Genomic DNA, 22,989 nt, shown 5'->3' with positions numbered 1-22,989 from the left:
TCCAACATAATTGTTTCTTCTTCAAAATTTTAATTACAAATAATTACTCATAAATTATTATTTTTAAATGAAATTCATTTAATATTACTCTATGGTAATTAGAAGTGATAAATTTACCGTATAATTCATAATATTTTCTAATCAATTTCAAATATAATTGTTTTAAAAGAAAAGGTTATATACTGATGGTGTGAATTATAGAGATTTATGTTCAGTAAAGTTGAAACTTCTATTTTTTATAACTTTTTTGGAATGAAAAAGATAGTATTATACACTCATTAAACTAATATTATTTACTTAATTAAATAATAGCATTGAAAAAATATCATACTTTTCTCCTATTGCCCTTCTCTTTCCAAAATGAAAGAAAGGAAGATACCAAAATTAGTTAAAAGGGTAGCTTAAAAATGAAAACTTAAACGTGAGTGGTAAACTTAGTTGAAGAAATAGGTGGAAGTTGTAAAATAATAAATAAGAATATGATTAATTATTAAATTAAATTTTAATATCAGATAATTTCATATTTTTAATAAGTATAATCTATATTTTTACTTTATTAACAAAATGTATAGCACATTTCTTATATAAATTAAAATTTAAGCAATATTTTTGTAACAATTTTTTTTATTGCAATTTGAAATGTTATAAATTCTTAATAAAGAAATAAATATTTTATAAAAATAAAATAGCCGAATAATTAAATTAGTATTGAAAATAATAGTAATAAAAAAGTGACATTAAATTAATAATTAAAAAATAGTATAATTGTGCTATAGTTAGAATTAAGGTTTGTAGATTGAAAATTTCAATTCTTATTTAATATGGAATATTGTAAAATATAAATTTTATTTGAGTAAATTATTTTAAAACTAATATAATAATTTATTAATAGTTATTGAAAAAATACATTATTACAAACAAATAAAATAGTTTTATCAAAATTTTACAAAATAGATAAAGATGAAAACTAACACACCAAATTCACCGTCGTTTCTAAAAGAGAAAATGGAATAAAAGTTATTTTCACTGGTTTTTCAGCCATAGAAGACCTAAACGGTGGAGTGTGCAAGTGAAGAGGTGTGCGAACGTTGAATGTTTAGGCGAGGGAGAGGAAGAGGAAGAGGAGAGATCAGCTGAATTGCGCTTGCAAGCCATGAGGAAGCGGGATTTGGCAATTCTTATGCTCTCCGCTTTCGCTATTTTCTTCACTCTTCAGGTTCCATTTACTTTTCCCCTGTTATCCAACTTTCTCTCACTCTAAAACCCTAATTTCGTCATTCATTATCACTCGATCCAATTTCACGTTTGTTTCTTAAATTGATCGCTGTTTAGCAAGATGGCGGTATTTCGTTCAAAGAGGCGTGGATGCACCTAACCGATGAGTATCCAATCAAATACGAAGCCGAACGTCTTCCGCCGCCTCTCGTCGCCGATCTCAACGGAGACGGTAAGAAGGAAGTTCTTGTAGCTACTAACGACGCCAAAATTCAGGTAGGTTTGATTTAGAACCTGTTTCCACTTATTTAATGCTCTTAATTTTCGTTCAATTGTATTTTTTCATGCTTGTTTTTGGCATCCTTCTCATTTCCAGGGTCAATGTGCGAGTGTATAGCACAAAAAATGTCTAGTCTTTACTTGATTGTTTGTTTTGCTTGGTAATAGCTTTGTTCTGACTGGTACCACTACTGTTGGTAATCGGGTTGTATGGTTGTGGTGGGGGTCTCAGGTTTTGGAGCCCCATAGTAGACGTGTCGATGAAGGATTCAGTGAGGCGCGTGTGTTGGCCGAGGTGTCTCTGTTGCCCGACAAAGTACGTGTCATGTCTGGGAGACGGCCTGTTGCTATGGCCACCGGCACTATTGACCGGTATAAAATTGGACAGCCGCAGAAACAGGTTTTGGTCGTAGTAACGTCAGGTTGGTCTGTAATGTGTTTTGATTCCAACCTCCAAAAGTTGTGGGAAAATAATTTACAGGTACGATGTTTTTAGCTGTGCTGTGATATCGTTATTACACCGTGTTGGGTTTTACTAATTCCTCTAGTGGTTGTTATAGGAAGATTTTCCTCATAATGCTCACCATAGGGAAGTTGCTATCTCTATAAGCAATTACACTCTAAAGCATGGAGATACAGGATTGATAATTGTTGGTGGCAGGATGGAAACGCAGCCACATGTATGTCTCGCTTTACTTATTGTTTCCTGGTTCATTACTATATTTTCCCACTCGACCCCTTTCTGTGTTCTAATAGCAAAACTTGCCATATATTGTGGATGATGTTCATCATCCTTTTTATAAAGTAAAGACCTTAGCAGCGTATGAATGACACTTGGTTGTGGCCATCTCGTTTTCTTTTACACTATGCAAGGTCAAATTTGAAAGTTCCTCTGCAATTCTGTTTGATGACGTATGTTAATAATGTATGTTTTGCTTTACTTCTTGGATTTCAGAATTTCTATTTGTTATTTGATTATTATAATTGTAACGTTTTTAGTTTATACAACTCTAATGTATGTTTAGAATTATTACTATTTAGTATTATCTTCTAATCCAAACTTGTTTCTTTGCTAAAATTGGTAACTTGGTCCTTTGGCTGCTAATTTTTTAATCAATTGTTTCAATATGTTGACTGTTTTCTGCTTTTTAGATTTTCATGGATCCTTTTGAAGACATAGGAGCAAGATTTGCTGAGCAAAAACGAAGAAGTACTACTGAAAAGGAGGTAAAGTCAGGTTGCTAGTGGGTGCTAAATTTTTTTGCCTGTTTTGTTTACCACCTTGTAGCATATTGAATTATACCCGTGAAAAACACTGATGTAGTTGTAGTGCTTAAAATTTCACTAAGGCTTGGTATAATTAGGCCAATAAACTCGGGATTTTGCAGCTAGTTGCATAAGAATCTTGACCTTAATAATCAGGCTGCTAAATAAATAAATAGGAGACTGTTTTAAATGTATGTTTGTATAAACTTCTTCATAAGTTAGAGAAAAAAAAAGGAAAACTGAACAAACTTTTCCATAGGTTAAAATTAGTTTATACATAACTTAATAAGTTTTTAGATAACCTAATACGAAAGAGTTTCTACAAATATGGTACCCTGCTACTTCAGTTCAATTTCCATTCTTGTCTTCTCCTATAGGTGCTTAGAGAGGAGGTTTTCTTTAAATTTCTTTTATTCTGAAAAATGTGTCAGGTAGATGTTAGTTCTCTTCTTATCCTTACGTGGTGGAAGATTTTGACTTTTTATTCTGATCCTTTCCCTGGGTAGGCTTCTGAAAACTCTGGAACTGTGGATTTACGCCATTTTGCATTTTATGCATTTGCTGGTCGATCTGGTGCTGTAAAATGGAGCAGAAAAAATGAGGTGCGGTACTCTATTCTTTGGTCTTCAGTATGTTCTATTGTTTGGGTGTTGTCATCATGCTAACTTTGAACTAAAATTTCATTTGTAATACTTGAGATTGAAAAGAAATAATTCTTGAGAGCTTAATTGATCCTTCATAATCTTCTATTTATAAAAGTAAATTGATACAAGAGTACATGATAATTAGGATAACCTTATTAGACACAATATAATCATGATAAATAAGGTAACCTAGACACAATATAATCATGATAAATAGGGTAACCCTAGACAATAAATAGGGTAATCTTAGAAACAATATAATCATGATAAATAGGGCAACCTTAAACACAATATAATCATGATAAATAGGGTAAATATTCTAACAGTAATAATGCATTTTTGTTTCTTTTACTGTCTCTGTTTGAATGATAGACTTTTCTATCTTTAAATTCAGTAAGTGTACTTTATCTATTCTACCTCGTTTGTTTTATGTTTCAAAGTTTATCTAGGTGGTTGCAATTCAGGAGAAACACGAAAACTAAAGAAAATGTATGATTTAAGTAAAAAAAATACAGAACATATTGAGCTATATTTTGTTGTCAATAAACTGTACCCTTGAAGAAGGATGCTAAAGGTATGCTGTTAGCATATGCACTAGCGATTTAATCCACTGGTGCCCGTTATATGGTTTACCGAAAAATACCCATGAAGGAAATGAAACCACCTTCCAACAAGCACCAAAGTTAGTCCTGTCACGTCTGGTTTTGGCACCAGATATTAGATGTTTTACAACCAAGTGAATTGATGTCATGGTCAAGTCTGATTGAATTGTGTGATTGATGCTAATCTGATATTTAACAATTAACTACAACCAAACCTTGGCTACATGGATAAACCAACGTTAGTGTTACTATGTAGCATCTATTTTGTTGAAAGCTAGTGTATTGTTATCCTTTAGTCTAATTGCTGCTATTGTCGTTTCATTTAGAACATTGAAGTGCATTCTTCAGATGCTTCACAATTACTTCCACAGCATAACTACAAGCTTGATGTTCATGCTCTGAATGCCCGTCAACCTGGAGAGGTACTTGCATTTTAGCTATTCAACTAAAGTGAGGTACTTGCATTTTAGCTATTCAACTAAAGTGTGCGTCTACGTGTAAGCTAGATTAGTGAAATGTGATAATCATATACAAGATTATTATTCTTTAGGGCCTTTCAGCAATCACCTGGCCAAATTTGGGGGAAAGCAATGAAAACCGTTGTTTTTCTTTTTGAATTACATTGACTACAATCACTGTGTCCTTTTAGTTCAGTTTAAATGTTACCTATAAGTGTTAAGAAGTAATCCAAAGTAATTACATTTTTCATTATTTTCCTTTTCTCATTAATCCCCAAAAGTCAAAGTTTCAGGCAAAGGATATGTAATACCATCCCTTCTCACGCATTCTATTCAATTGCAATAAGCTAAACAATTCAAACATAAATGTTTAAACGTGTTTCTGTGCTTATTGTCAACATATTCCTAGAATATAAAGTGTGCTCCTTGTCATTATTCATGTTATCCACCTTTTCTCTTACAATGATCAACCATTAAGATAAATATTTGCTTACTTGTATGAGCTTTTCCAGAAGAACTCCCGTCATCAATCCCTCCATTATGTGTGGAAACACTGACATATGCATATAGTGCAGTATTTTTGTTTAAATTATGTAATTGAGAAATCTTTTTGTTTTTTAATTCCCCTAAAATTTGCTTCCTGTGACATGTGAGATTCTAGTTTGAATGCAGGGAATTCAGAGAATCAATCTTGGGAGTCATGCCTCATCGCTGGGTACCTTATATTTGACATTCTTTGTTAGCCTTTTATACCAACTTTTAATATCAAATACTGTCCATACTTTACATTATACGAATGTGTTTATCAGGCTAGGAGAGAAGATACTTTGTTGAAGCTTGCCCACTTCAGACGGCACAAGAGAAAATCATTGAAGAAAACTCCTGGAAAGTCGATGAGTTATCCTTTTCACAAGCCTGAGGAAAACCATCCTCCAGGGAAGGACACAACCAAAAAAATTTCAAACATAATTGGAAAGGCAGCAAATTATGCTGGTTCAGCAAAATCTAAGAAGGTTATACACTAACCATGTCATGCAACTGCTAACAAAGCTCGTTATAGTTGATAATTTGTATTGGAAATCATTCAATTGTATTGACAGAATGATAATTACTTTCTATATGACTATAATTTGACAACTCAAAATTCATCCAGTAATAGAAACGCCCTGTTTACTTGGTAGCTGTTGCATATCCAATTTTTATTTTATGATTTAAACTTATGTTGGTATTCATTTGCATCATATATTGGTTATTTAGGTGCAAAGGCCTGAGTAGTAGTAGATCACTACTGTAGTGAAACATAGCATGTCTAAATTAGATATTCTTGAATAAGGGTTTGCTATGTTGAAATAAACTCTTTGCGTCATATTATTTTAGTTTTCATGCTATTGCCTAACATGTGATTGGTTTTCTAACAAATAAAATTGACATGTTATGACGCTGAGAAAATAAACTTTTTGATATAAAAGGGTAAAGAATTTGCAGTCATGATGTTTCTCTCTTGGAATGCAGCACCTTCCCTATGTTCCCACCATAACCAACTACACTCAGGTTTGGTGGGTTCCTAATGTTGTTGTGGCTCATCAGAAGGAGGGAATAGAAGCACTTCATCTAGCATCTGGCCGAACAATATGCAAGGTAAACATAAATCCTTTAGTCAACTTGAATTTGTTACTTTACCATGCACTTCTTGATTAGGTTAATACAATTTTATCCAAATAAGATAGAGGCCAAGGCCACTAAAGGCTGCAAGTATTTGTAAAGCTGAATATTCTGATACTATTTTCAGCTTATGGAGCACATTGATTCTTTGGTCAAAATACATCCTTCATATAATTCGTAAGCATTTTCATGTCTAATGGAATGATAAATTTGTTTATTTCAGCTTCATCTTCAGGAAGGTGGCCTGCATGCTGATATTAATGGTGATGGAGTACTAGATCATGTGCAGGTTCATGTCTTTAACCCATTCTAATTAAAAAATCGAGCTAGACCATATTAATTTAGCCTGATAGCAAATAGGGGATGTTATTCTGCCTGACGTCTGAAATATTCACTTATCAGGCTGTTGGAGGAAATGGTGCCGAGCAGACTGTAGCCAGTGGGTCTATGGAAGTGTTACGTCCTTGTTGGGCTGTAGCAACATCTGGTGTACCAGTACGGGAACAACTCTTTAACGTATCCATTTGTCATTATACCCATTTTAACTTATTCCAACATGGAGAACTTTATAGAAGCTACGGTCAAGGTTCAGATAGTGCCTCTTTAGAGGTAGCAACACCTATTCTAATTCCTCGAAGTGACGGTCATAGGCATCGGAAGGGAAGCCATGGTGATGTTATCTTCTTGACAAATCGTGGAGAGGTACAACATTTGTTCAATTGTTTGTTGAGCACCAATACTATCATTGGTTTTATTTATCTTTGTTTCTATTCACGAATAATTTATATGTTGGTTTTTTGAGATATATCACTATTGGGAGTTACTTCTCTAAAAGAAATGATTACTGAATCTTTTGAAATACGAAATTTATGGATTAAATTGGATTCAACCTTTTGAAATAAAGAGTTTTTGAAATGCGGGAGAAGCTTTGTCTAGCGCTTGGATAGTTTCCAATATAACTTACAATTTTATTGACACTGATATTGGTGGCCTGGAAAAATTGTTTCTTGCAGATTACATCATACTCCCCTGGCTTGCATGGTCATGATGCTATTTGGCAGTGGCAACAATCAACTGGTGTTACATGGTCAAATCTACCTTCCCCATCAGGAATGATGGAAGGTGGTCTGGTGGTTCCCACACTAAAGCCTCTTCCCTTGCGGTTGCATGATAATCAGGAAATGATCCTTGCAGCTGGGGAACAGGAAGCCGTGATAATGTCACCAGGAGGAAGTATATTGGCTACAATTGAATTACCTGGCCCACCAACACACGTTTTGATCTGTGAGGACTTTTCAAATGATGGGCTCACTGACCTTATTCTTGTCACCTCTAATGGACTGTACGGCTTTGTTCAGACCAGGCAACCGGGTGCTCTCTTCTTCAGCATGCTAGTTGGTTGTCTCATAGTCGTGATGGGGGTTATATTTGTCACCCAGCACTTGAATTCCACAAAGGGGAAGCCTCGTCCCTCATCGGTTCCTCGGTGAAGAGCTGGAACTGAAATTTAATACCAACCGAACTTGAGGCTAAAAGAAACAGTGAAGTGTGCGCAACCAGTCAAGAGCATTCAAAACGCGTAGAGCTTGAGTAAATCTCTATAACAGGTGCTGAACGGTTCTAGACTGTTGATTGTAAAATTTGGACAGAATGTAGGAAATTTGATGTTATAATATTATAAGGAAACTTATACTGTCTGCTTCATGGAATTTTGACCTGTCATTGAGGAAGCTATACTGTACACAATGGTTACTTGTTCAGAGTTAGTTGATGCACTAGAGAAATTCACCAGACGGTCTTTCTAATTCTTCCCAAGGATTTTGTTGCTTAAGGGAGGTATTTAACTCACCGTACCAAAATTGTTATTCATTTTTACTGAGAATCAATTCAGCTGATAATAATGCTTTTTTATCCACAGCTTCGAGAGAGAGAAAAAGAATGGTAGTGATAGCTCTTCTTTAGTTATTACCCCTGTCGAAAGCAAGAAAATGGTTAGAAATAGAAATCAGTTTCTATTATCCACCTCATTCATACTTTTCTGCGCAGCTATTTTCATGTATCAGAAAATTTAATAATTTATTTGAAAGAAGCCTGTTTCCCAAAATTTTTTTACTTTGTTTTTGTTTTAAGATGGAATTGAAGAGAAATAAAAGTTATGGTTTGAATTAAGGAAAAAGGATAAAAAAATAAGAAAAATGAAAAAAGTTTATGAAAATTAGTGAATTAGTGAATGATCTGATGGTTTGATAAATTAAAAAAAATTTTAATTAATAAAACTATATGATTATTATTTTGTCTCAATCATAAAAATAATTTAAAATAAAATATAATTAATGTAAATTATGTTAAAATATTAATTGTTATTTAAAATTAAAAAATTATATTTAATCATTTAGATAATCTTTATTTTCAGTTTTTTAATAGGTTTTTCATTTTTTTTTCTACCTAGGTTCTTAATCTTAAAAAACTAAAACAATTAGCTCTTACCGTTGGATTAATACAGGTGTCACGTCGTAATTTTTTGAACTTTTTTGAAGAATAAAAAATTTCTTAAGTGTCAAGTTGATATTATGTGATAATGACACTGTGGTGTGATTACATTTGTCTTAATTTTTAGTCATTATATTTTTATTTTATATAATTTTGTTTTTGTATTTTTATTTTGTCCTAATTTAGTTCTAATTTTATAATAATTAAACAATTTTGCTTTTCTTCAAATTCGAACAAAATTTGTATATAGATTTTACAATTATTTTTATACAAATTGATATTTTTTATTAAAAAAATAAAAAATTACAAATTAACATATGATACATTTTTATTTGTAATACTAACAAAAATAACTTAATTGTATTAAAGTTTTTAAAACAAACTAACTTCAAACAAATAAAAATAAAGAAACTTATTTAAAATTTTACTACAAAATTAAATAACAAATGAAATCATTTAACCTAAATAATACGAATAAGTAAACTATAAAAGTTAATCTTTCAATAATAAATATTTGTGTCAAGATTCTCAACTATTTATAAAAAGATTTCTAGAGTTAAACATTAATATTTGGAATATTTCGAAACTTTTTCAAGCAAAAAATTATATTTAATTAATCTTTTAATAATTTAATTTTTAAGACGAAATTATATTTCATATATCAACAATGTAAAAACATAAACAGTCAAATAATACTTATAGAATAGTATTTAAATTTTCAAATTAGAATAATATTTAAAAAAATTAAGACTAAATTAAGAAAAAATAAATTTACAGAAACCAAATTGAGACAAAATAAAAATATAAGGACAAAATTGAAATAAATGCAATGATATCTATTTTGATAGTGACACGTCACATTGTCGTTATCACGTGACATAATATTAATTTGACACATGAAAAATTTGTTTCTTTTTAAATTAAAAGAAAATAAAGAATAAAAATAAAAATATTAAAAAAATGTTTAAAAAATTCAAAAAACTACAAACTAACACATATCACCCTCTTTAACGGTGTTAGTAAGGATTAATGACAAGATTCAAAAATAGGGATCCAAGATAAAAAAAAATGAGAAACTTGTTTAAGAAAAATCACCAAAAACAAGAACTATCTAAGTGATTAAATAAAAAAATTGGGTTAAATATGTTTTTCGTCCCTAAAGTATCACAAGATTTTGGGTTTAGTCCCTACTCGAAACTTTGATTGCTTTTAATCTTTGTAGTTTTGAAACTATTACTATTAGTCCTTAAAATTGAAAGTCGTTTAAAATTGAACGACGTTAACTTTTGTTTGACGTGGCAAACGGCAAAGCCACGTCTTATGCCATCACTCTCTGCCACGACTCAGTCTGCTCCTCCACCGTCTACTCCTTCGACTTTATCCCTGTCGTCAACCACTCCACCATTGAGTTCTCCTCATCATGAGAATCCAAAGAAACAGATCCAAAGTTTTCAGCAAAATCTGAAGGCCACCACGACACATTAGATGGCCCTTGCTCTGTCGGCCCTGCATCTTCTCGTGTCTCCTCCATGTTCTTATATATTTGGAATGAAAAACCATTTTGCCACAATTATTAACCCATAAGAGAGATATTCAGGCTAAAGGTAGTTCTGATTATACAAAATCATTAATATAAATATTTCAGTGACCCAACTGCTTCAGGTAGAAGATCATGTAACCGACAGCAGATCCAAGCATTTAGTCTGAATTTGGATTGGCATCCAATAGCATTTGAATCTGGTTCAGCCGTTAATAGCTCGAAATCGTCTTAACGCATACAAACCAAAGCAAAGAGAGATAAAGAAGAAAGTGAGAGAGACCAAGAAATGAGAGACAGGGAGAGAGAGAGATTTGAGTTTTGGATTGATGGAAGAAGAAATCGATTATTTGCTTTTTGTTTCAGAGCTGCTAAGGAGAGAGTGAGACGGAGAAAGAGAGAGAGAGAGAGAGAGGAGAAGGGAAGGCAGAGGGAGGGCGTTAGTCACGTGCAGTGCGAGAGGGATCTGGGGACCTCTCCCCAACAGCCAGCTAGCAAAAGGGTTGATGTTCTGTTCATAATTTTTAGATGATTACGGTGGTCCGCCGCGTCAATGGCAACACAATGTTCCTCCTTTGCAAGATAATGTGGTTTCAATGATGCCTCCAAAGCCAACACCTCCATCGACTTTGGCTTATGCTGCTCAACCCCCTCCACCTTCGCCTCCTTTTATCATCACTAGTGGTGGGTCTCCGGCTCATAGTAAACCTAGCAGAAAGCCCCCAACAACAGTGGCACAATTATGGGTTTTCCGCGAAGATGAAGACACTGTTGTTTCTGTTTTCAATTTCTAATTCAGGTGAATCTTACGCGAGTAGGGTTCACGAACTTGTGATTTTCATTTTGCAGGTTGCTGGATTTCGATGTGGAGGCCCGTGACGCGATGCAAGGTGATTGCTGGTGACAACATGGTGGTCCACGAGAAGGATGGTGATTCTAGGGTTTCTTGGCAATTGGGATTTTTTTATTTCTAGTTTTGTAGGTGATGAAGATGAATGTGCGGCAGTGATGGAGTTGATTTCACGATGGTTATGGAGGTTGTGGCGCTGTTTGTAGTCCACAGTAAAGAGAAACGTGGCATACAATTACGAGCTACAAGAGAAAGCTGGCCTTACATGTGGCTCGTCGTTAGTCAAAATCTAACGTCGTTTAATTTTAAGGACTAAACATAAGATTTTCAAAACTAAGAAGACTAAAATGATCAAAACTTTCGAATAGGGACTAAATTCAAAATCGCTTGATAGTTAAAGGACTAAAAACATATTTAACCCTAAAAAAATTATATTAAAATAAAATAAGATAGATAAAATAAAGTTGAAATGAATTCTAAGTTATTACTTTAAATAAACTTAATTTCTATACTACTATTACTATTATTATTATTAGCACTATAATCAACATTATTATTATTCCTATTAACAATATTATATTATTATTATTTTTATTATTATAATCATGATAATAATCATAATTTATTATTATTATTATTAACTTATTATTCTGCAAAATCCATGTTTATATCTGTATCTTATGAGAAAAAATATTTTAATGCCACACAAATGGACAATGAATTAAACGAGGTTTAAAACGCAAAATTTCATGCCTACATCCTATTTTAAATACTCCGTGAGAGTGAAGACAATTGAAATAAAATTGTAAAAAATTATTAATGATTTAATGGATATGATATATAAAAGAATATTTTAATAAAGTAAAATTAATATAAAAATAAAATAAAATTAGTTAAAATTAATTTAAAATAAAATCTAAATTATTTGTTTTTCAATAAAAAAAATTAATAAGTAAAATTAATTTGAAATAAACTGACATTGGTTAAAAATAATTTTAATTGATAAACATCCTATTTTAAATAATAAGTGCAAAGGAATTATTACATCAATAATAAAATAGAACAATTAACAAACTCGAAATATAAAGTTTTATTATTATCATATGATATAATCATAAAAAAATACTTCATATACAAAGCACTAGACTAAAAACTATGCATTGGAATGATACTACAAACAACCAAAAGAAAACGTAATTGCTATAGGTATAACTACAAAAACTATTATACATATGAACCATCTTCACCTAATGCTTACTCCACAATCACATCATCTCCCTCTGCTCACACCCACCAAATGATCATAACCAACATGCGAACAAGCAATAATACCCAAACACAAAAGAAAATAAACATAGTAAACTAGTGTTACCAGACAAATCATAATACATATTATCATTTCATACATGAGTCATATTTCACAAATTCAAACCAAACATCTTAATCATGCCAAAGACTTAGAATTAATTATCCGAATTTAGTATGAATGTCAAGTTATGGTGAGTCATGCACTTGTGGTGGCCTCTATTGATTTGTAGAGTCATTACCAATGAGTTTTACCTTACTACACTCACAAGGTTACCGAGTCTTATGCCATACTGAAAGCACATAAACTAAGACTTTTTATTACTCTCACCACATGTATTAATCTTCTCTAATTAAGAATGAATAATCATTAGAGTGTTAGAATAATCCCCAAGACTGAGCTCCTTGCATTCATACCAACAATACTTTTATACAATCATTAAGAATTCTCCTTAGAACTCTTACACACCTCATTCCATTCAAACATAAATTCCAAGCCTTACAACAAATCGTACAACAAACCATTATAAATTTTTAAACCATACACATAAAAGAAAGGATTCAAAAATACCAAAGAACTCATACTCACTCGCCTAGCGAACAACCTCTACTCGCCTAGCGAGAGGCAAATTAGAAAGCCTCCCAAGCAACTCTATGCTAAACACCCCAAATACTCGCCCAACGAGCTCCAAAACTAGTAAGCTCCCCAAGCTGAGCGAGCTAGCTCGCTCAACCTTTGGAACTCACTGTCAAAACTCTCCTAAACTCATCCAGTGAAGCCATTTTGCTTGCCCAACCTCACTACATAATTCTGCAACGCCAAAACTGCATAATTAGCACTTCTAAACGACCCATGACCTATTCTAATCATTTTTACCAACTTCTTACTCTCCTAGATTAGATTCTAACCTATAATAGACTTAAACCAAGGCGTATAACTCAACTTATATTGGTTTTTCACTGTTATGCAACAAGATTTCAACTTAAAACAACTAGATTCTCACCTTAGAGACTAAAATTGAATTCTACAAATTCTAACTCATTTTTATGTAACTTAAGGACTCTAACAAGTTAGAAACAACTTACCAACACCCTCTAAAACGACCATTTTAACACATATCCTATAATTCAAAAACTCACTAGTCCAAACTCTAAAAAATAAACTTGAAAAGCAACCAAAACACTATTACCTCTTTCTAAAACAAATTTAAGCTAATTAACACCTCTAACAAGTCACAATTCACATTTAAATAGACTCTAAAACTGAATTTAATCTATTTCACCCTTAGCTCAAAAACTCACCTACTAAAACCCCATTTTTGAAGTCAAAATGACTAACGATTCTACATATATTTTGTTTCCTCTATATCAATTTCATACTATCAACCTTCACAACATCAACCAAACACAAGACAATAATCACCTTTAACCAAATTCATACAACCACTTTCATTCAATTACACATGCATATTAAAACAAACACACAATTCAAAGATCAAAATTAACATACATTCAACTTTCATACTATTAACTACCAAAACATGCTTTGCAACTTAAATTAAAAGAAAATACTAGCTTCCCTTACCTCAAAAATAACTATTAGAGCTCTAAGAACGCCCAACAATTGCTTTAAACATAAGGAACCCTAGAAACACCTACAAATCACTGAATCGTGATCGAAGGGGTTCCTAAGCATAATCATGAATAAAAAATTAAAAAAAAATAGAAATATACTTACTCTAAATCAGAAATTAATCGGATAAGAGTGAAGATTATATCAGGTCATTTTATTTTAAAATTCAATTAAGAAATAATTGAACATTTTATCTTTTGATAAAAGTTACTTGAACATATTTATTGAGGTGTGATTTTTAACACTTATAAACATGCATTTGTAAAAGATAAAATCCATTTAAATAATATTTATTTTAGAATGCATCTTACCTAACTTAAAAGTTATGAATGAATAAAATGATATTTTAGGATAAAATGATACATTTACAACAACGAGTCTTCTACTTTGATTTTTTTTTAGGAATTTTTTTTCTTGATTTTAGAATTGTTAATGAAACCACAAAAGTTTAAAATATGAAAAATTTAAAGACGGTTAATTAATATACCTTAAACAGTTTTTTTTTTTCACAACTAATATCACCGAAATATTAATAATATTAAGATATTATCATAGTTTTAAACTTACTTATCAGCTCTATAATAAAAAGAATTACAAATTATTCATCAATTAGCTAAACTCTACCTATAGTGGCATATGCTAATTGGCAACCAAAGAGTGGGAAATAGATAGAAAAGTTTATATATGATTTTACTAGATGCATGTATGTATGTTTATCTATAAAGATTCACTTTACTAGATGCATGTACGTATGTTTATATATAAAGAGTATTTCATTTTTTGGTATTTACTTTTTTCTTTTACTCTTCAAGTTACTAATTTATTTAAATTTAATTGATTTTGAAAATTTAACTATTTCTTTTTAAATTTAACTATTTTTTAAAATTAAATAAATAAAATGATTTAATAAATAAAGAAAAATATGTATAATTAAATTATAAAAGTTATTTATATTTATTTTAATAATTATAGTTTTATTAGTTTTTTATGTTAGAAAAAGGTAAACACATAGACGTACGTAGTATGTGAGTTTTAAAAGTATATTTGATTTTGATTGAATACTTTTTGAATAAAATATGCAAAAAGATTTATAAAAAAGTGTAGCATTGATCTGAAAAGAAATGATGTAGACTGTATAACTAATTACATTGGAGGTGTTTGTTACAGGAAGCTTTTATGTAGTATTTGTAGGTGTGCATGATGCATACTGAGAGACAAAGACAAGTATTATAGTTATTTGTCTCCTTTCGCTTTATGTTTATTTATGATACTGATTTTATTTACGCCACACACCAATGACATTATTTACTGTCAGTTTTGTTGAGAGAAGGCTGACTACTGAGCCAAACTTCAGTTGATCAGCCAAAAGTAGACATCTTCCTGCTTCCATTCTTCATCCATTCATGTCTTATTCGCATTTTAAGTTCTTATCTTTTCAGTAAAATAATACTTTATCATCAACTCTCAAAAAGAATATGTATCTGTCAAAAACTATATATTTTTCTATCATCCTCTTCTTTCTAGTAATTTCCAATTCTTGTTCATTTTAATTCTTTTCTTTACATGTCTATCACTCGGTGCCATATATACTTATGGACAGCTCATAATTTACTTTTCTTATATATATTTCTCTTTGTTGAGAATAATTTACTTCAAATCAAATCAAGTTATTATGAATGATAAAACTCTTCTTATGGTTATAAAAAGTAGATAGAAAAATTTGTTTAATAAGATAAAGATGAAGAGTGTATAATGATAAAATCATGTATTTATATTTTTTTGGCGTAGAAAAAATAAAATGATCATAAAAAGTAAATCTGTATATATTTTTCTAGAAAATAATATTAAATGAATATAAAAAACTATTTTATATATATATATATATATATATATATATATATATATATATATATATCCTTAAAATAATATAGAGTAGGATATTAGAGTTAAACCCTTGTGAGTAAGGAAATTTGAATAGATAACACAACAACTCCTAATTCCTTTCACAAAAAAAGGGGCTTCTGTACAGTATTTATCCTGTTTTAAATTAGTATATTGAATTTAATTGTAGTTTAATTTATTATTATTTTGATATACTAAAAAATGGTTCCTAATTTAATTAGTATATACTAAAAAGTACAAATTTATAAAAAGGCTAAAATATATAAAACTAATAAGTTTGATAATAAGTGTTTTAGTTTGACCATATTTATGATTAATGTAGGCAATTTTTTAAAAGAATTAAACTAATAAATGGCTAGGATTTTTAAAACTAAATAAGTAGTAGCTTATCGAGGTTAATTATTATTTTTTAATCATAAACATATACCATTCTTAGTGAATGAGATGGGACAGAGTATTTGGATTCTTCCAATGTACAAATGGATTCTTCTAATGAAAATGAAATTCTTATAAAAATGTTAGTATTTTAAACTTGCTTCTGTCCCCATTGCCTTATCCAAAGACTATATGGAGTAATTAATTTTTTATTTTGTTATATGTGCTATTATACTTGGATAGATAACTTTACATATTCGTAAAAAAAAATCATGTCAGTGATATTAGCACAATAATACACTGACTGCAGAAACTATCCTAATTCATTTTGTTATTGGATAATTTTAAAGAAGATGTTGACTATTTTAATCAAACAAAATTAATTATGTAAACAAGAAACCATTAGAACCATAAACTACATCACAAGGCCATTTGAACAATTCTTTTCAGAATTTTTCTAAAAACAAATAAATAAATAAAATATTTTTTATAAAACAAAAATAACTTATATTAAGGTTGAAAATAAGAATTACATAGAAGAATTTTACAAATTATTTTAAAATTGATAAAATAATTTGAACTGTACAAATTATATAAGAGAATTTTTATAAAATTAATTTATAAACAAACTAATTTTAATTTATAAAATAGTATAGAGAAGTTTGTATTATATTATTTGTATAGTTTATATAAAAATAAAATATTATTTTATTAATAAATTTAAAATAAATTAGTTACATGTTAATAAATAAAAGGTAGACAAATCTTTTAAAATTCATTTTATAATGTTTAGTTCTAGACAATTTTACTTTCATTTTTACATTTACCACAATATGATTTTGACTGTGGCTTCCTAACTAATTTAGAGTCTTGTGTAGTGGGTGTAAAAAAATTTATTATATCTATTGTTATTCTAAATTATCTTTTTCTCTTCTTAAATAAATAGTTTAAGAAAAATATTCATCTTATTTGATTTGTATTGAAATAATATTCATACATTATAATTAATCTTTAATATTATGGTTATTACTTATGATAAGGTATTATTATATTATTATTAACTATTTTATTATTATATATTTATTGTAAGTATTATTCTATGATAATAGGGATTCACATTGCATATTGATTATATAAATACATTTAGTATTTTATAAGAAATACTCAATTTTTCTTACTAACTTGAACGTCTTACAGTCTTTTACAAGCGGATTTTTCTCTTCTAAGTAAAAAGGGATTCAATTTCAATCATAAAAACATTTGAGCCACTTGCTCTTGTCCATAATTCTATGATCAAAATCACAACAAGATCATATATTATGATTGTAGTAGGATCGTGCGCGAGCTTTTCTTGATTAATTATAAAGTTTTAGCAAAGATTACCAAGTCTTGATTGATGATGACCATGCTTCAAAGTTTTAGCAAAGATTACCAAGTGTTGGTTGATGATGAGCATGCTTCAATAGAGAAACTAAATATGTTTATACAACCTGTTGGTTGTTAAGCATGTTGTTGTAATGTGATAGTATATCACATGTATGGAAAGGTAAAAAATATGAGACTTGAAGATTGGAATAAGGTAAAACAATTATCTCTTCTTTGAAACCATGTTACTCAAGTATTGAGTATGATGCTCTGATAATAAGGCTAATGGCTCAAACATTGTTTCAAAATGTTTGAGGGAGAGATGAGACTGTCTACAGGTATCACTGCATGTGGTAGTTTGTGACCTGGTGAAGGTGTTTATAGAACTTATTATATTTCCAAATAAATGAATACCACTCAAGCGAGACTGTAACACTAGAACCACAAAGAGGTCATTGGATTAAGGAGATATTTTGGAGGTTATTGATCATGGGTAAAGTTTTCACTCATATAATGATTATGTTACTCGAGTGAAATGGATATGGTTTATATTTATATAATGATTTATCATAGTGACCTTGGGTGATTACGTGATTTTAACGGTTAAAGTAGGGATACCCGAGTGAGTGATATCAGGATTTGGTGATAGCAACAAATTTGGAACTCATGCTAAGTATCCCAATTCACTATTGTTTGGTCAGGTAGATAGAATTGACAAGAAGATCACGAGAACTTATATCTACTTTGGAATCAAATATGGTGTCACCTAACGTCAAAGACATAGCTCAACTATGATTGGGTGAATTCAATATATGTCAAGTTATAGTATCTAGTATGATTTCTTTCTCAAAAATAAAAGTTTAATTAACTTAATAAAAAACTTATTGCACGGGAATAAATCCAATAATTCAAAGGAAATGCATTTCTTATATTTAATTTTAAAAAGAGAAAAAATAGTACATTTATTTTATTTTTTTTAACTCTCTCTCTCTCTCTGTAAATATCTTTCTATTTTTTTTTTGTACTTTTATCAGATCATGTTATGTCTAAACCTATCCCCCCTCCCCTTTTCTTTTGTCTTTGTTATTAATTATTGAATAACATTAGATATTTAATATGGGTTAAGTAAAGGTTGAAAATATGTGAAAAAAAACTAATATTGGATAAATGTATGCATGAATAAATCCAAATTGTATGAATGGCAATACACTGATAAATGAATAGAAGACATATATTATGAAGTAGGTTGGTACTTGTGTTGGATTGTATGTAATTTTGTATCGTTCCCCACCCATGAAATGAACACACTTAAGAATTCTGCAGAAAGATGACAACAGAAGCACATGATCAAAGCAATCACTCATTCTAGCATTGACAACTGTACCCAATTCATCAAAACAAATTAATAGCAACCTTTCTTTCTTACACACTGTTACAAGCTCATCATCAAGCCTACTCATCGTCCCCCCATGGTTGTAAGAACAACACATGCTTCGTTTGAGATTTTCTTGGTCCAAGGGACATGGCAAACATTTGAAGAACAAGAGATATAGCTGCATGAGTCATCCCTAACCACGAAGCACAAGTCTTGGTGGGACCACCGAAACTGCTATGTACAGTGCTGAGACCACCATTCCATTATGGTGCACACTAGGCTCCTATGCCTCTGCCTCACCCTATGCTACTGCCATGCTGCCGCTGAAGCAGTACGAAAACATAACCCATCCATTATTCTGCAAGAAGCCCTAGTCTTTCATTAGATTTGGGTGCTTTGGTCCTGCTTTACAAATATCAAATCACACTTCCAATTGCTTAGATCTCCTCAGACGCCTTACTTCAATTATACTACAATTATTATCGACACGTGAACTGTGTAGTCCATTTCAAACTGCTCAATGCCAGTAGTGTGCCATCTCTTTGCACAACCTTTTGACCATTTCACAAAATATATATACTTCTGGAAAACAGGCATTCATAGCACCAGTACACAACACCGTGCCTACAACCAAGTTCAGTTTTAGCTTATGTTTCTTCTCGCAACCCTCAAGTTTTTTCATTACACTTTTCAAATCCTGGGACTATTTCACAGCCTACCTATCAAATCAAGGTGTGTATATCCTACCATTCCCTCAAATGTCAGCTTTAATAGCTTTTTTCCTTTATATATGTTTAAACAAACTTGTATGATTACTGTATGTATCATAGATAGAAACAACCTTTTTATTTTATTTTATTTTTTATTTTTTATTTTTAATAGAGAAGAATCTGCTAGGGCTAACCAAGAGCTACAAATTAAAATAATTTATTAATGAAAGTAATGGATACAGTTGAAAGCTAATATCGACCCCAAGATTCATCAACGAACCCATTTGAGTTTTATTCCTTTGCTTTCAAGTTGGCACTGGCAAAGTCCACTTCGCTATTGAACTCTTTTTTGCATGAAAAAGAATACGAATCCAAGAAAGAAGCAAAATCGTAAAGCGGAGATCATAGAGATCAGTTCCGCACTATCAATTGGTAAAGTGGTATGAGTATGTTAGAAATGTCAAATGATAAAATCCACAAATTCTTATTTAGTTACTCTTCATTTTTGCATCTGCATTAATTTTATTTTTCTGATGAAAAAAACTGGTAACAACAAACACCATAAGAACCAATGCATGCGTGCTTTTCTACTGCTCAATACACAGTTATGTCAAAATTTAATATCAAAACAGAAGTTTGTACTTATTTATCTGGTTGCAGACAATAAATATATTAATTAGTTATGCATTTTTTAAAAATTATTAAACATTATTTACTGGCACTAATCCTGTACTTCACAGGATTCATTCAAATAGTAGCATGAAAATTAGGAAACGACACCAACATATACTGTGAAGACGAATGCCACAGTTAATTGTGGTGTTTATGATTTTTACATTTTTAGTTTGATAATTTATTACCTATTAAAAACATTCCGAGGATTATCCAGAATATCTAAAACACTGTTGTGGTAGTGAACAATGAGCTGCATGGCAACCAAAGCGGTAAAATAAACTTTTGGGAGAATTTCCTTAGAGGTAATTGTAATTACAACACTTAAGGAAATGACAATACTTAGTAATTGTAATTACCATACGTAAGTATGGATCTTACTTTCATAGATGTAGTTGTATAATACTTTTACAAAAAAATTAATTCCATAGTAGCTGACATGACTACTAGTATTTAGTTAGATTAAGGATAGGGTTCAAACACAAGTTCATACAAAGAAAAATGGTACATAGACAATGTAAAACCCGGTGTACAAAGAAGAGAAGAGAGGTTCTGGAAATTTTTTTTTTACAACCATATAAGTTCCGTACTCTAATTACTAAATGAAATAGTAAGTTATGTTGGGATTGTATTAGTAAAAAAAAGTGCTTAAACCACAGCATCAATAAAGTCTACTGTACTTGTTCAATGTATTGATTATTTATTGTATCGCATGTATTAATAAATTCTAACACTGTCCTTCAAAGTAAACACACTTATGATGGTAACATACTTTTAATATTTTTACTTTTTACATCTTAAACAATTAAATAACATGATAAGAAAATACTTAACAGATAGAACCTTGGTTCGTTAGTTAACCTTTTTAATACACAAACACAAAATACATACAGATAATTCCACACGGCTAAGTTCATAGATAAAAACAAAAAGTTCTGACAAATCCGTGAACCTTGACCAACCAAATATGAAACTAAAACTCAAAATCAGAACAGCTTTAAGTACAAGAAATAATATTAGCATAATGGCGTAGATTTTGAACACTTTAATATAAACTCCAAACTTCATATGCTAGGGAAGACTAACGACTAACCATTATGATCAATGAAGTGTCAAGTCCACCAGATATTAAACTTATAAACCATAAGTAGTCAAATCCTAACAGAAAAGCTTTTCAGAAACCAGAGACAAACTAAAAGAATCAGGAAGATCAGAAGTATGTCAGATTGCAACACCTTCATGCATTATTCCTTCCTCATAAGTGACATTTTTATAACAAATGTCTCTATTATCGTTGCCCACATTAATGATGCATTCATACAAAATTAATTATATTTTCATGTCTTCAATATTTCAGATAAAACTTTATGGTAAGATGCTAATATTCGAAAATCCATGAAAAACTCCATTACAAAGGGTGTAAATGGGCAGGTGAATATTGCAGACGTAAGGAGTGTTGACATAGAGAAAAGAAGGTGAATTGCAACAACTCATGGTTTGTGTTACATATATGCATATATGTTTTGGGAGTAGGAAATGAAGCACATTACACAACTCAAAAATCAAGCCATATGGAATGTGAAATATTTTCATCAAATAGATGTAAAAAATTCTATTGAAAATATATTAATTATTAGAATAAAAGGTTGTTTTAATGTTTAAAAACATTAAATAAAATGCACAATAAAGACATAGGGATGTTAGTATTTTTCTTGTTGTGTAAAAAATGTTGTTTAAAAACATTAAACAAAATACAGAATAAATAAATGGAATTTAGTATTTTTCTCTACCTTCATTTTTCTGCCATATCTGTCCTATATCAACTATTAAAATAAAAATCATGTTAAATAAGATTAAACAGTATATAAAATAAGAACACATTGCGTGACTCACATCAGAAAAAGTTGACTATCTATAATAGGGTAGTTATTATCTACGGGTTATTTTGTTGTAATATGTAATTATAAGACATTAGCAGACATCTCATGGAGAACTGAATTACATGACACTGATCAGAGAGTACAGGGGTTGCCAGTAACGAGATAGAGAGAGCATGTAGCATCACAAGTTTTCAAATTATGCTGACATCTTAACCTTTCCCTTTGTTTTACATATTTTAGCGTTTTTGGATCAAGCAACAATTTGTTTTATACCATAAGCTATACTCATTAGACATAGAATGGAGTGTTAGCCTATATACGTATAGTTGCTGCATGTGCATTAAAGATGAGAATATTGATTAGCAATATTTCCTCTTCTGTAATCAACGTCACATCTGTGCAAATTTAGATTGAGTAGGATGTTAGAATTACAGCATCGCATGGGAAAGAGGGAGAGAAATGCTCATGCATGGTTGGAACGCCCATACCCAAAAATGAAAAATTAATTTTAAAAGAAAAGATGAAATTTTTTTTTTGTCGAAACCACCCTGGAGAATTAGTCCAAACCAAGATCAAAATTGTGTTTCCGGTTCAGTTTCAAACTGGCAAGCATACGGATAAACAGGGAAAAGGCAGCTTCGTAGTTGAGAACAAACCAGACAGCGTGATATAATTCAACAAACGAAGGCAAGAATCAACCCCTAAAACCATCACAAAAATACACGAAGACGCGAAAGAACCCAATATTAGAACCAGGTGTCCATTAATA

The 22,989-nt window shown here is 30.7% G+C and overlaps 1 protein-coding gene across 1 annotated transcript; it reads left to right on the top strand.

Annotated features, from left to right (window-relative positions):
* The first annotated feature begins 1,033 nt into the window (after positions 1–1,033).
* LOC124834812 (FG-GAP repeat-containing protein) lies at positions 1,034–7,957 on the top strand. Its single transcript, XM_047309603.2, has 13 exons — positions 1,034–1,216; positions 1,333–1,491; positions 1,727–1,975; positions 2,055–2,174; positions 2,647–2,721; positions 3,267–3,362; positions 4,333–4,428; positions 5,126–5,179; positions 5,274–5,477; positions 5,977–6,102; positions 6,350–6,415; positions 6,529–6,828; positions 7,140–7,957. The coding sequence occupies exons 1-13, from the start codon at positions 1,154–1,156 to the stop codon at positions 7,614–7,616; spliced, it is 2,085 nt and encodes a 694-aa protein (XP_047165559.2). The 5' UTR covers positions 1,034–1,153; the 3' UTR covers positions 7,617–7,957.
* Positions 7,958–22,989: the final 15,032 nt, after the last annotated feature.

The sequence above is a fragment of the Vigna umbellata genome, chromosome 10 (genome assembly GCF_029865625.1).
Source record: "Vigna umbellata cultivar VRB3 chromosome 10, Vumbellata_1.0, whole genome shotgun sequence".
NCBI lineage: Eukaryota > Viridiplantae > Streptophyta > Magnoliopsida > Fabales > Fabaceae > Vigna > Vigna umbellata.
The sequence above is the reverse complement of the archived record's forward strand: the minus strand, read 5'-3'. Positions and strand labels throughout refer to the sequence as shown.

Excerpts from the sequence above, each read along its gene's own strand:
- LOC124834812 (XM_047309603.2), top strand. The coding sequence starts at position 1,154 with ATGAGGAAGCGGGATTTGGCAATTCTTATGCTCTCCGCTTTCGCTATT. Across the intron at positions 3,363-4,332 it reads AATGGAGCAGAAAAAATGAG|AACATTGAAGTGCATTCTTC; the intron begins GTGCGGTACTCT and ends CGTTTCATTTAG. Across the intron at positions 6,829-7,139 it reads TCTTGACAAATCGTGGAGAG|ATTACATCATACTCCCCTGG; the intron begins GTACAACATTTG and ends TGTTTCTTGCAG.